The sequence below is a fragment of the Halichoeres trimaculatus genome, unplaced genomic scaffold (assembly GCF_033239565.1).
Source record: "Halichoeres trimaculatus isolate MK-OKI-2021-1 unplaced genomic scaffold, fHalTri1.1 fHalTri1_scaffold_12, whole genome shotgun sequence".
NCBI lineage: Eukaryota > Metazoa > Chordata > Actinopteri > Labriformes > Labridae > Halichoeres > Halichoeres trimaculatus.
The window spans coordinates 9,729,641-9,744,361 of NW_027437190.1; the positions used below are offsets into that span (position 1 = coordinate 9,729,641).

General features: G+C 44.0%; 1 protein-coding gene across 1 annotated transcript; it reads left to right on the plus strand.

The window, feature by feature from the left end:
• Nucleotides 1-930: 930 nt before the first annotated feature.
• Nucleotides 931-7,455, plus strand: gdf6a (growth differentiation factor 6a). The gene is made up of 2 exons (XM_074683938.1): nucleotides 931-1,415; nucleotides 5,558-7,455. The coding sequence occupies exons 1-2, from the start codon at nucleotides 1,055-1,057 to the stop codon at nucleotides 6,532-6,534; spliced, it is 1,338 nt and encodes a 445-aa protein (XP_074540039.1). The 5' UTR covers nucleotides 931-1,054; the 3' UTR covers nucleotides 6,535-7,455.
• The last annotated feature ends 7,266 nt before the right edge of the window (nucleotides 7,456-14,721 follow it).

Here is a 14,721-nt window from a genome sequence, read left to right on the forward strand (position 1 = left end):
AACTTGAACGCAGCATTTGTCCTCGTTTCTAAATTTGGGAAACATCAGACTGTGATTAAAACTAATGGCCACTAGAGGTCGCCAGTGTTGTTTAAATGACTTTAATGAAACGTTATGTCTGGTCAAGTCTGTGTTTTGGGATTATTGTGATAAAACCTCCGGGTTAAAATGCACCTACATTTATGGGGTTACTTCTGAAGAAATGACTCTTCCCTCTTCTTTTCTCTTCTGCTCTACTCGACGCCCCGTGTCGTTCTTGATCTTGCTCATTAGTGATTCACTTTAATTACTCTCAATTAATTGTTCAACTCAGTATCTAATGATGTTTCTGTAAAAGGTGTCGTTGCTTTATGATGCTATCAATCACTTCAGCCTATCAGTGCGTAAAATCTAATCTAATCTTTCCTGAACTGTCCTTGAAAGCTTCCAGGCTCCCAAAGACTTTGTGATAAGCAAGACCGTAACTCTGGTGTAGTTTTTTCTTTCCTGAAATAGTGTTGATCTGTGTGTCCTTTAGTCAGCCCTATAAATTTAGTGATAACGGAAGAGCTCTTTGCTGCTCAAAGGTGTTTTTTTTTCTTTGTGTTTGCATTAAAACAGAGTTAGTTAAATACCAGCAAAGTGGGATTACACATCTAAAATAAAACAAATAAATAAATCACACAAACGTGTGAAATCAGTTTACAGTTTAAAGTAAGAAGCCGTGGACAGTGTGGATGGTTCAGCGGTGAACCTCTGAGCAACAATATAAACTTTTCTTTCCGCGGTTTGCTCTTCAGTGCGCGTCCGTGTGGTGGTCTGTGACATGAAATAGTTTGGGAAGCCCTGCACTGAGGGACCATGTGGGCGTGTTTCTCTCGGCCCAGCAGTCTCTGCTCTTGTGTGGAGTCCACAGCGCAGAACACACTTCTTCTGGTGCGACCAGGGAGCACAAAAGTAGCAGCTCTCCGACCCTGACGCGCACACCATCTCCGACTCCGGCGGCCCCTCGAGTCCAAACCAACTGAGCGGGAAATAACGAGTTCCTGAACATCTCTCGGTGACTCTTCCAGCCATGGACGCATCTCGACTGGTGACGCTATATCTGGGCCTGCTGCTTGTTTTCTTTGGGAATATACCTTGTTTTCAGTCTGCTGCTATCATCTCTCCCTCTGCACCGAGGAGAAACAGGGGAGCCAGGATCTCTCATCAGAACGGACAAAGGTCATCCAAATTCCTAAAAGACATCTTCACGTCTACGCATCCCATCGTGGGTCATCACAAAGACGACCTAAAGGACGCTATTGTGCCACACGAATACATGCTCTCCATTTACAGGACTTACTCGGCTGCAGAGAAGCTCGGACTAAACGCAAGCTTTTTCCGCTCCTCGAAATCTGCCAACACCATCACAAGTTTTGTGGACAGAGGAACAGGTTGGTTTCTGTCTGCTGCCAGCTCCATCTGCTCGGCATTGCATAATTCTGTGGCACACTTTGTCCTCAGCTGACATGTCTAATATTCTTTATTTTGTTTAGATTACTAAAAGATTCTGAAAACTGTAGGGATGCGGAGACACAAGGGGAGACAAGATCACGGCAGAGACTTTTACGCACGCTTTGAAACAGGCAAAAATGCAGTTTTACGCACAGAAAATATGTGTAGAATACTCCAATGTGCGTTGAACAAGAAGTCAGAGAAGCTGGAGAATATCATGTTGCTCGTGGAGCGCTCTGTCATTATGCTCTCAGATGTTTCAGCTGCTGAAACGTAACTTTTTCCGAGTATTAAGTTATATTACAGTTAAATTAACCTCCGGGTAACACGACAGTAAAACACTAATTAAGGCGCTCTCTAAATGAAGGCTATAAATCTCTGTCAGTGCAGACTGCAGCCGCTCTGCTCTGCTTCCAAACACCACGTGAACGACTCGCTAACTTTCCATGTTTGTAATTTCGCTCACTTGTTTCATTTTCAGTTTTTTTTTACATCTCCAAACGCAAACTCTTGGCTCAAGCCGCGGAATTTAAAACACCAACCCACATATCCGTCATGTTCTTGTGTTTTGAAAGTATTACCATGATGTTGCTCAATTTGGCCCACTTGTCCTGACAAAGAAGAGTGGAGCGGCTCGGTGTGAGAAGCAGGTGTTTGGGTCAGTTAACATGCGTAACCAAGTGATTTAAGCAGCCCAGGAGAACAAACACAATCTGATAAACACAAACACATTTCACACACACAGGGGGACATAAACCGAGTTAATCTTTGCTGGAGAAAATAAAAGCTATCTTTGTTTGCGTTCCCTCCAGCCCAAAACACTCTGACCCTCAGAATGCGCGCTGCAAAAAATATCCATGATTGCGAGATATGTGGAGCAGAGTGGGCTGTTAAAACAACCCTGTTATCTCTGAAATCACCTGGTGTGCAAATATCTGTAGGCAAACCAGCTCTATTTTCAATGAACACGTTTTAAAATATGAATATTTTAAATGGAGCATTTCACTCTAAATTAACCTGCAGTTAAAATGGGATCTGCTAACTCTCGCACTGTTTCTCCTTCAACGACAAAAAAAGTGGTTTTAAGAATGAAGATAAAGCTCAAGGCCCGTCCTTGTTGCCACTTCTTGCAGTGTGAACTGATTTGATAGGAAAAACGCCTCACTTTCTCCTGTGATTTTGATGTGATGTGTCACTGGCTCTGACCCCGAGCTGGACCCTCTGAGAGCTGCTTGGCATCGAACGGCTGATTGGAGTATTTGAACTCGGTGATCTAATTGAGTGTTCATGTCATAACATATCAAACACTGTCTATTCTCCCATAATGACCCAGCTCTGCCACGATGGGCACATCACCAAAAAACGACGAGAGGAAAAAAAATGAAAGAGCATTTCCTCCGCTGTGAAGTGGTTCATATTTTTTTTCCTGCGGAACCTCCCTTTGCGACCGCCGCTTTAATTACGGAAAATTATTTTTCTTCCTCTTCTTTCAGCTCAGGCGCATTCGTTTTCTTTTGGGATCCCTCCCAGCATCCCCAAAGTGTTGCTCTGCATTAACCTGCAAAAAGAGCCTCATCTGGGAGTTGCTCAAACCATCTCCGTCAGGAGGGAAATACACACGGGGCAGCTTTTTGACGCGTAAAGTAACTGGTTTTGCGTCTTTGACGCATTAATTATCCTCACAGAGACATGTTTTACTGATTGCACTGGTGATCTACGGCTTCTTTGGCTTCCACACTTTTGTGGCTTAATGAATTTTGCTTATAAAACCAGGCAGGGTGTTTCCTGGAGGTCACAAAAGGCAAGATCAGAAAAGAATAACCCGAATCTGAAAATTACTTTTGGCACTTGGGGTAACTCATTAAAGCGCAGATGGTGCAGCCCGGCCCTCCCTCTCTCCAAACTGAGGCATGGATGACAAAAACATGTTTTTCATTTGTTCAATACAAGATACAAGGTCAAACAAAAGTGCACAGGATGCCGTTTTAACCACAAAGTTCAATTTAGCGCATTCTTATCCAGTTATCCACTGAGAGGCATGTGCGTAATGAAAAAAGTTCCGTTAAAAAAAAAAAAACCAATAATGAAATTAAGACAGCTTTATACATTTTGAACTGTCAACACGGATATCTCTCAGTAATTCAAACAGCCAGTCAGTCAGTCAGTCCGTGCAGGCGCGTTTGAAGCGGAATGTTGTCGTTGGCAGGATGGGATGAAATATAAGAGGGGAAGTGCTCTAATGAGGAAGTTGGGAATTCAGAACTGTTAATTATTTGGTGAACTTGTATTCGATTTGTTTGAGGTCTTATTAAAAAAAGAATCCTAATTCAGACCATACGGACCAAGTCCCTGAAACCAGCACAGGGTTTGAATCTGTTTTACTGTTGGACTGTGCAGGACTCACGGAGGGAAACTGACAAGGAGACTGAAAACCCTCTTTAGAGCGAGTTTAATAAATATGTCAGACGGTTGTTTAGAGGAGGGTGGGCCAATTTTACTATGTTTAAAAAAATCTGGAAAAAAAGAAAGAAATTACACGAAGAACTGTGACGATGAACTTTTATTTTATTCAACCACAAAATAAACTATCTTTGGACATGTTTTGGATTAATAATCTGACATTTTAAGAAAAAGCGTAAATCTTTGTGTAATTTAAAAACCAATTACTCAAACTTTAATTACCGAGGTGTAAATTCCTCTCAGATTCTACTTTAATATAAACTTTTTTTTTCTTTTTTTTTTTTAAGTCATCGACAGTGGCATGTTTCAATTTTTTCTTTTACTTTTTTCCACATTAATTATTTTCCAGTAGGCTAGTTAAAAATTCCGTTAGGGTCAGTGAAACGAACTAGTTAAAAGAAAGTTAATTGTTTTATAAGCCTAACCCAGAAGTAACAAATATACAGCAAGTGGCAGTTTGGTGATACATATATTTGAGATAAATGACCCAAAAATAAAACTGTTTTTTTTAATTAAGAGGCTGATTTCCTCCTTTTTAAGCTGAAAACTCTAACAGTGGACTCGCACTCCTTTCATGCATTGTTCCACACTGTTACAGTTCACCCTCATTGGTTCGCCTTGCCTGAATATTTGCAGGCCTCCTGGGTCTGCAGCGGGGAATAATGCATTAATTGTGTATTGTTCCGTTGAGTGTACAGTATGTCGCCTTTGGTCCGTTGTGTCTGGCAGCACCCAGGGGCCTTCACATCACTAGGCCCCTTGTTTTTTTTCCCTTCCTTCTTTCTTTGCCTCACAACTCTGCAAGAGTTCTCCAAAAAGAAAACATCTCTGAAGTTGTGACTGCTGCTCAGATTTAAGAGCCTTTGAGGCCATAAAGAGGGAAAAGTTCACTTCCACTCTGTCAAGAAGCTGGAAATTAATAATTAATCTGTCATCAAGTGGAATGAAGGCAGAGTATGTTTCCATTAAAACATGCTGGCTTTGATTAATAGTGACACTGCATTACATTTAGATTGGATTATTGTCACTGCAACGAAATTTAACACCTTATTAACGGATAAATGCATCACATATTTACATTAGTGTGAGAAAAGACAAGAATCTTTCTATATGAGACATGGACGCTGTGAGCTGTGGAGCATTTTAAAGCTTTGCATCATTTATTTGCCTGTAATTGTTCAAATGAAGTAAAGCAACGTTTTGAAACACACCAGGGAATCCTTCAAGCTGCTCTGACATCTCAGTATCTGATCTTTAGGGCTCAAAAATATCACAACAAGAAGAATGAAATCATTAAATCAAATCAAACGCACTGTTGGGATCAAAGGTTTACACTGGGTTTAAGAATGGTTAAAAATCTCACATATCATTGATCGAGGTGAGGCGACAGGACAGTTATCGATCATAAAGATGGAGTTAACAGAGGGTTTTTTTTCTACTTGTCGGCTACAGTTTGTTTCAAGCAGGTTCAGAGTGGACATTTGAAAAACAAGGGAAGAAAGCAGAGGGAGAGTGAGAGGGAAGGCCTCTGTGGGAGAATGTGAGTCCCCCCACCCCCCTCTGAACACTGTACACCCTAAGTGAATCTGACTGCAATTATTTTCTTCTTTTATCCTTGCAGACGATCTTTTGCACTCTCCTCTGCGAAGACAAAAGTATCTGTTTGATGTCTCAACCCTTTCAGACAAAGAGGAACTGGTCGGGGCGGAATTAAGGATATTTAGGAGAGCGCGCGGGGATTTGCAGAGTTCCCTGCAGACCACGGGTCTGTACGACGTCCAGCTCTACCCCTGTCGCTCTGACAGACTGCTGGACTCTAGGTCTCTGGACCCGCTGGACTCCACCAAGGCCGGTTGGGAGGTTTTGGACGTGTGGGAAATGTTCAAAGCACACCAGCATCATCACCATCAGGCCCATTATCCTCACCACCACCATCATCACCAGCAGGGGAACCAGCTCTGCTTCCAGCTCCGCGTCACTCTGGGCAAATCAGACATCGAGGTGGACCTGAGGCAGCTGGGTCTGGACCGGGGCGGCCGGCCCCAGCGGGAGAAGGCCATCCTGGTGGCCTATACGCGCTCCAAGAGGCGCGAGAATCTGTTCAACGAGATGAAGGAGAAGATCAAGTCGCGGAGGTCAGTGGGCGAGAAGGAGGAGGCGTTGGTGGTGAAGGCGACGGAGGAGGGGGTGTCACTGAAGGGGGTGAAGGGAGAGGGTCCTCGGCGGCGGCGGAGGACAGCGCTGAGCAACCGGCACGGGAAGAGGCACGGGAAGAAGTCCAAATCCAGGTGCAGCAAAAAGGCGCTGCACGTGAATTTCAAAGAGCTGGGCTGGGACGACTGGATCATCGCGCCCCTGGATTACGAGGCGTACCACTGCGAGGGGGTGTGTGACTTTCCTCTCAGGTCGCACCTCGAGCCGACCAACCACGCTATCATACAGACGCTCATGAACTCTATGGACCCTAATAGCACCCCACCCAGCTGCTGCGTCCCCACCAAACTCAGCCCCATCAGCATCCTGTACATAGACTCAGGCAACAACGTGGTGTACAAACAGTACGAGGACATGGTGGTGGAGCAGTGTGGGTGCAGGTAGCGGCCCTTGAGCTCATAAAAACTGAAAAAGACATCAAAGATGAGTGTTGACGGGTCCCTGCAGGTTGAAGACGTAAAGCCCTCACAGGTGGGAAATGCTTTGACGCATGACGCGCCTCATCTTTATTCAAAAGGGATGCACGCGAAGGCGATTTCTGCTATTTATTCAGACTCAGCACGGTAACAATAATTCACACTCTATGCCTTAAAGTGTTACGCCTTCATTCCCATCCACGCAACAGGTCAGCGCTCATCAAACAGGCTTTTGTTTCCCAGAGAGAGACGCGTCCATATGGCACAGAGACTGGGTACGAGGCGAGATGGGAGCCTGTTGGGATGGGAGCCCGGCTGTGCACCTGTTCGTGCCGAGGCCAGAGGACAGCGCTTTGTTACAGCTCTGCCGTGTGATCCTGCCTGCCAGGCCCGGACTCTTTTGGGTCTGTGCACCCAGGCCGTAATTGCCACCGTCCAGCTGGAGTCATTACAGGCCCGAGCAAGTGCTTGTTTTCCTAAAAAGAGGGTGAATGTCAGATCTACCAAACACGCACTCACAAACTCACACACACAGCACACACATACACACGGTCTGGTCAGAGCACAGGAGAAAAGATGGTGGTGGAAATGCCGTCAAGAGATTTTTTGCCTTAGTGGGGACCAGTGGAATGGCATCGCGCGCCTGTTTGAACTGAAACGACACGCAGAGAGCCTCGTGCCTGACCGGGGCCCTGTTATGAAAATCAGAAAGAGAAAAAAGGAAAAAAAAAAGAAGCACACATAACTGAGGCGAACTTTTAGCTCAAAAGTCTGCATCGTTACGAAATGCACTTCCGCATCTGACTGCGCCAAGGACACGCGGTCAGGCAGAGTTTGTCTCTGATGACGAAAATATAAGAAAAAGACTCGAAAACGAGACGCTATTTAAATGCACATTAGCTTTGAATGCACTGCTGTTCATTATTTTTTTTGAGCTGTAAATATTTGTACAGTTGAAAACTTTACAAAAGTGCAACGAATGAAGAAATGAGAAAACTGCATTTCTTTGTAAATATACAAAATGCACTCAAATCGGTATAATTTTTATTCTATAATTATTTTATTATTTGTGATGTACAGAGTTTCATGATAATCATATATTTCTTACATTGATAAGAGTAATTTAAGGTGTATTCGATATTTTTTGTTGCAGAGGGTGGAAAATACCATTATTAATGTCTACCTCATCATTGCATATCGGATCTGAGTTTTGAGGTGCATTCAGTTAGAGTGTAAAGAGCTTTTACAATGATATATAAGATCATTTATTTACATATATTACTGGATAATATTCCACACCATTACTGTACAAATAAAATTCAAAACAAAGTCTGGTACCTCTGATGTTTAATGCACCTGTTTCTGTGCTCATTTGTGAAGCTTTGTGTTATAAGACAGTCAGAGGCAGAGAGGCTGTTTCTTTAACTGTCTTATCAAGAATATAGAAAACAAGCAATAATTCAAAGGTATTGAAAAGTGTAGTTTGTGCAGTTTTGTCTGAAATCAAACTCCTTTCTGATTTAATCTGCAAATTTTACCATAAAACATTTACAAAGGCACAGCATGGTTGCTACTCCACAAACCTGCTGAGCTCTGAGTTTATAACATAATCCCTCCCTATGATGTACTCAGAGCATATGGTGCATATACCCCTGCCTCCAGGTATGCTGGTTAATCTATTCTTCTCTTTCATAAACAGTTCCTCATCACAGACAACAAATGTCATTACTCAGTGACTGCCTGCTCCATGATTGTGCCCCGAAAACCATCCAAACATATGGTGACTATCCAAGCAGGAGAAAAGCCACTGACTGACTGTCACTGATATGGCTCTGAATGTACAAACCACAGCTATTTCCCAATGAATTAGCCCGCCTGGGTCAAGTTTACTTAACACTTTAATGTTTCCCAATCTGTGGATGAAAAAAGTTTGAAAGAAGGGATTGATTCCATATAGGCTATCGACCTTGGCCTGGAAACAATTAGGAAATTGCTTTGAAATGTTATATGTTGTCCAGGCTCTCGTACAGTATCATGTCACTCTCCACATGTTTGCTGCGGGGAAACAGAGGATGCTAAGTGCACTCTTTAGCGGTCGCTGCAAATGACTGACACAACAAGCATTCCCCTGAGTATAACCAAATGGCCCTCCAGGCTAAACGTCTGCGACACCATCTCTGCGTGCTGCTGTGAGCAACGCTACCCATGCTGCACCGGTGCACCATGGGAGATACTGCATGTGCACCCTTGAGGCTTTGCAGCTGATCCTGGATTAGAAATACTGTAATGTTGCACAATCCAGTGTAAAATTCGTAGCAACTTTCACGGTATCCTGTGGGATAAACGTTTACTTTTTGATTTATATTTATTTGACAAGTTCCCCCACGTGGTGGGCACAGGCCTGGAGGTGAGACTGAATGTGAGGGGAACAGTTAAACGGTGATGAAAGGGAAAGGAATGCTTTGTTTACCCGCTTCAATCCCTCACTCTCAAGTTAAATGTTCCTATAAAGTTCTTCATCACAACCGGCTTATTGTCCCTCAGCTACACACTGAGGCACAGAGAGCAGAGAAAAAGAGAGTTGTGTTTATTTGAGACTGGGTCCTAATATATTAGACCAAGCAGACTGAAATCGGCACTGAGACGGATTCTTTTCATCCAGAGCACAAATAGTCTTGACACCCCACATCTGTGCATGGAGGCTCCTCTTTAAAGTCTTTAAAGCTGCTTGAGTGAGGATGTATAAGGTGTTTCTGTGAGTATATATATAGATATAGATGTATCCTCCAGGCTGGTATGGAGACATAAATGCTCCTCATACATAACCTCTGCTCCAACTTTCATGTCCTCAACAGTGACAGTACGAAATACATCATGTTGATCCCACATAGTTTTGACTTTGGAGCCAAAAGAAATTAGAGTAATAGGCATCACAGCGCATCAGAAATGTTATCACGAGGATTAGATCATGCTCTTTGATTTGTTGAATGGATAAAAATTATATTCAAAGGAGACTGAACCAAAGGCATGATTAACCCTCATGATTCAGATGCTCCTGCTCTCCTTCAGCCAGCTATCAGGACCCCTGCTGTGCTGCTTTTTCCCAGTTTGCATTACCATGCTTTTCAGATACTGTATTTTTTTTTTCAATAATAAAGTTTGACGCCTTTCTCCAGCCAAGAGCACGAGCCAAAGCAGGGGTGTGTTTCCCTGCACTAAACAGATGCAGAATAAAAACACTCTGACAGGCGTCAATGTCTGCAGTGTTTGTGCATTTACACGCAACATTAAAGCCAGCACCTTTCCGACTACGTCTGCGTGTGTGTGTGTGTTTGTGTGTGTGTGTGAGTGGACAGAAGGGCTGCAGCGTACACAGATGGACGGATGAGTGGTGCAGGAGAGCAGCAGATGCCTGAAGTGACCCCGACTGCCGCCTTTCATTGAACCACTGGCTTCAACACAAAGGCAGGGGCGGCCCTGAACATTAAATACACTTGCTTGTGCCTTAAAGCCAGAGGTCACTACTTCTCTTTTCCTCTTGTGGCACATTTTTATACTTATTTTCACAAATAAAAAGTGTTTTGTTGAATCTTTTTGAAAGACTATCCAAAACTGTTAAAAAAAGAAGTGCTGCTGAAGAGGAAAGGTGGTTGCACTTGGCAGCTGCTGTTAAAGCAGACAGCTAATAAACCCTGCGGAAAGCAGCCAGTGTAACAAAAGACCAGGGTGCTTCCTAAAGGGGGCATCTGCCTGTGTCTTCCTCTGTGGTCCTGCAGAAAGCTGTCCCTCCCTCCTGTCAGACCATACGGTAACAAGAGGAGAGCAGACACCTCCACTTCTCCACAGATAACCTGCTAATTACATTAAACTCACTCCACACTGGGCTTTGGAAACATATGGATAAGGCTAGAGCTAATGCAGCTTCTTTGACTGCTGCTGATATCAGTTTGCATCCTTTTGCACGATTGTTTAAAGCTGGAAATCTTTTTGCATATTTAAAAAAAAATGTCTTTAAAACTTCCAAAACACCAAAACTGGAGTCAGTTTGATAGATCTGCTTTGAATACCTGTCCCGGGAAACTCACTTTTGTTCTGTTTATTTTCTGAAGGAATGTCTGAGGGTGCCCTTTCACCCCTCCTCATCCATTTACTGCCCCTGCTCTATGTTACACACGGTGACCCTGGTCCTCGCCATCCCTGATTAACAAGTACACCCTCTGAATCTCCTGCAAATCTCTGCAGAAAGGAAGACCTTACTTTTGTGTGCTCACAGTTCATCTTGTTTTTTCACCCCCTGAGCGTCTCTGTGTGCTTGTGCGAGGGTCTGAATGAGCTGGAGTCCAAAGTAAATTTACTCAGTTAACTCTGACAATGCTTATGTTTGGGAGCAAGGCAAGGACGTGACCTCGCTGCCAATTCACATCCGCAGAGGAAAGGGAGGGTCGTTGACCAACAGGGGGCTGGACACTCAGACCTGGGATGAATGCTTAAAACCAGAAAGCACAGCAGCTCTGGAGAAACGTCTTTATTGATCCAAAGTAAGGGAAACGCTAAAATATGTTTAAAAGGGTGAACAACGCTCTCAATCAACACCCATGAAGGTTTCCTCTCCGTTACATAAAACATTCCTACCTTTAAAAGGGACCTGGGTGGTAAACAGAGCTTTTGGTTCTGCATTGTAAAACGAGACATGTAGGCAAACAAACATGGGTCAGGGGCAATGAGGCAGCAAGACAAGGATCTGCTTTTGTGAGGGGGGGGTGTTGATGCTGGGGTGGAGGGTGGCGGGCTGCAGGAGGACTTGATGGACAACTCCGCAACACGGCAGAGGCAGAGCTTTCACTTAAAAATGGTGCCTGGCCTATCTCAAAAGGTCAGAGCCCAGAACACTAACACACTACATTAATCATGAGAGGCTGCGGCTTACCTGTCTAACGTTTCAGCTGTGCCGTACAGTTAACCTCAATTATGCTTGATTACGAGGTGTGGAAGATGCAAGAGCCCCGGCCGGCCTGCGCAAAAGATCAGGCATCAATAATGCAATTTGAGATTAGATGAGCCTGTCTGTCACGGGATCAGGGTCAGTGAACAGGTAACAGAGCAAGTTCTTATCTATGATTAGATCTTCACATATTGATCCTGATACAGAGCGAAGCACCACCGCATGTGTGTGTGAGTGTCTGTGTGTGTGTGTGTGCACAGACATATGCATTGGAGACGTGAATGCATACACTAAAGCTCTGTGGTGAACCAAAGAGAGCTAAAGGCTTCATGCTGTCCCGGCCCCCTTCTTGGTAATTGCCCCATTATGTGTTGGTGGCGGATGGAGCCATTACAGATGTTTTATGACGGGGCCATTTTCATTTTGTCTCCCCAATGAGGGACAGATTTATGGTGCGAGGCAGTCTTCCATTCAGGGGTAGAAAAAAAAAAAAACCTCACCACCACATTCTCTAATACACAAACACACACACTCTCAACACAGAGTGTGACAAACATGAGCCTGACCTGCCCTCTCTGTACCCAGCTCACTGCAGTGCCCGCAACAGTTGGCAGCACACCATGAGATGAATAAATGTTTGATGGCCCTGTGGAACAAGGCACACTTCCAGGCCAGTCGTCAGTCAGGCCCTCGAGGTGCAGGGGGGGGGGGGGTTGGATGGAGGTTGCAGTGGGAAGATCTCCTTGAATGGTCCAAGGTCTGTGGGAAGCAACAGGCCTCAAGCAAAACCGAGAGTGACACTTTCTCACCAAATGTTATCCTTCTAAGAGGAACCATCATAAAGGGCAAAGTAAACACCAGTTAGCTTTTCAGAATCCATCTCTGTTAGCACGCAGTGGAGTGTTTGAAGTGCTGAAGACTCTTTGGCTGTGCGGTTTCTTTCCAGAGGCTGTTTTGGTGTGGTTCCCCAGAGTTCCCGTTTGGAAATCAAATCTTTAGCTCGGTAGTTTTTATGCCAAGAAAAATATTGGTCATAAATTGGTGCCTGAATAGGCGGGCTAATTACAGGGCTGTGGTCTGAAAATCTACCCCGAAACTCATGGCTACGATTATTAAGGTTAACAATAGGGACACTGGGGTAGAGCTCAGAGCTTCAAAGAGCTCATTTCACTCTACGGCTTCGTAAACTGGAGCGAGGACACATTTTGAAACTGGAGTCGCTCTGTGTGTCCGTGTCAGGAGAGTTTTCCTTGTGTGCAAAAACTTTGGAAAGTTGTCAGGTACAAGTCTTTATCAAACAAGGTCAGCGGAGGAACACTCATTATTAATCATTTACTCGAGCAGCACAAAGAGAGCTGGAGGGACTAGATAGCCCAGAGGACCCAGAGGTTGTGACTGAAACACGGCCTCATCATGTTACACGCCGGCCACTGTGATATTTCTGACACCTCGCTCCTATCAGCCTGGCCTTCCCATCCATGATTGATTCTCCCATTGTTCAGGCCACCTCAAACATGGCTGCCTCTTCCTCTCATCCCTGAATTTTCTTATAATGTTTGATGTAGCTGAATCCCCAACACTGTTTCTCCAAACAGCAAAGTTTCTACCACAGCTGTTTGAGCTGCATCAGGAAATCCAACCTGGCTGGAAACCTCTGAGCGACGATGTGGAGCTGAATGAATGATGTATGGCTGAGCATGTCCGAGGTTAGTTTCTGTCAATTCTCCCAAATACCGCTCTTTATTCACTACAACATAAATTCTCTGGCTCTGGCATGAGGAATGGAGTGAGGTTTGTTTGACCAGATGTAACTTTATCAGGGACGCTCTTTCCCCTGCTATTCTTGTGTCTCTCACATCTCTGAGCTCAGGCACAAAAAGTGAGCTCTCACACAATATTTCTGTTTGCCGTAGTCTGACCTCTTTGTGAACTGCGGTAAAGTGAAAGGCACTTTCAGCCGAGGGGAATCGGATGGCAGTAACCATATGCCTTTCAACTGATACAAAGGTGGGAAAGGGGGAGGCAAGGGGTGTGTGTGTGTGAGAGTGTCTGTGTGTGTGTGTGTTGGGGGGTGTTGCATGCTAGGGTGAAAAGGAAAGTGCCGTGCTGCATCTTTTTGTGTTGGTAAAGTGGTGGCGGTTTGGGGTAGGGGGGGTTTAGGGGAGGAGAGGGGACAGAGAGGGGGGCTGTTGGCTGGATGTGGTGCTGAACCCAAGACAACGTCCGGCTGACTGACTGTTGAGATGGAGCCCTCTTATGGATGAGTGCAATAAGTAAACAGCATTCCTTTCTCTGTGTCTGACCTCCTATTTTGGTCTCTCTTTCTCATCTTTCTTAGAATCTGTCTGTTTTAACAAAACACTTCACCTCCTGGGGCTAAAATCTGCTGTCTGATGTCCAATGGAGCCATTCTTCTTCTGAACATCAGGCTCTTTGGGTTATAAAAAGAACACTCGTGTTCCTTTGATAGGGATATGATGGATGAAACAAAGCTGTGTACACATAATCACAAGGATTGTTGTTCCTATTTTCTATTATCACACATGACACGTACAGCATGTTGAGGGTTTAAAACTCTGATGCTCAAAAGTATCTTTCAATGACATACAAAAGTCTAAAGCACAAGAGCAAAGTAACTTTTAACTTTGTCACACTACTTGTGTTTGTGCCATTTAACGATGAAAACTTGCTCATATCATTTAAGTGCATACTTTGCTCAATTTCAGAAATAAACACATTTTGTTTGGAATTGGAAATATTGTGAGATATTTAATTATTGCTTCTAATATCTTACAGCTCACACAGTCATGTGACCAAGACAAACAAAGCACAGTTTTTTTTGTATCAGAAGTTTTTTTTTTTTTTTTCTATATATGTGAGTATGGAATAGCATCACAGTTGGTTAACTGTGTACATGTAGGTCATCAGGCCAACTCGTGTCGTCACTTAAGAGTGGTTCTGAAAATATTAAAGTATTATGAAGTTACAATCAGTTACACAGAAGATAATAGATAGCCTCTACACTTAGTACTTTTAGGAAATTGGACTATGAGCTTAGTCAGCATGAGATCAGACTATCAAGATGCATGTAAATAGCTTAGTCGGACCAAGAATGGACTAAGCTGGATTGACATATGTAGCATTTAGATAATGTTCTACAGTTCTACAGTTTCATTTAGCAGATGCTTTTGTCCAAAGCAACGTACAACACAA

Coding starts and splice junctions, on each gene's coding strand:
- gdf6a (XM_074683938.1), top strand. CDS start 1,055: ATGGACGCATCTCGACTGGTGACGCTATATCTGGGCCTGCTGCTTGTT. Junction 1,416..5,557: donor TTTTGTGGACAGAGGAACAG/GTTGGTTTCTGT, acceptor TTATCCTTGCAG/ACGATCTTTTGCACTCTCCT.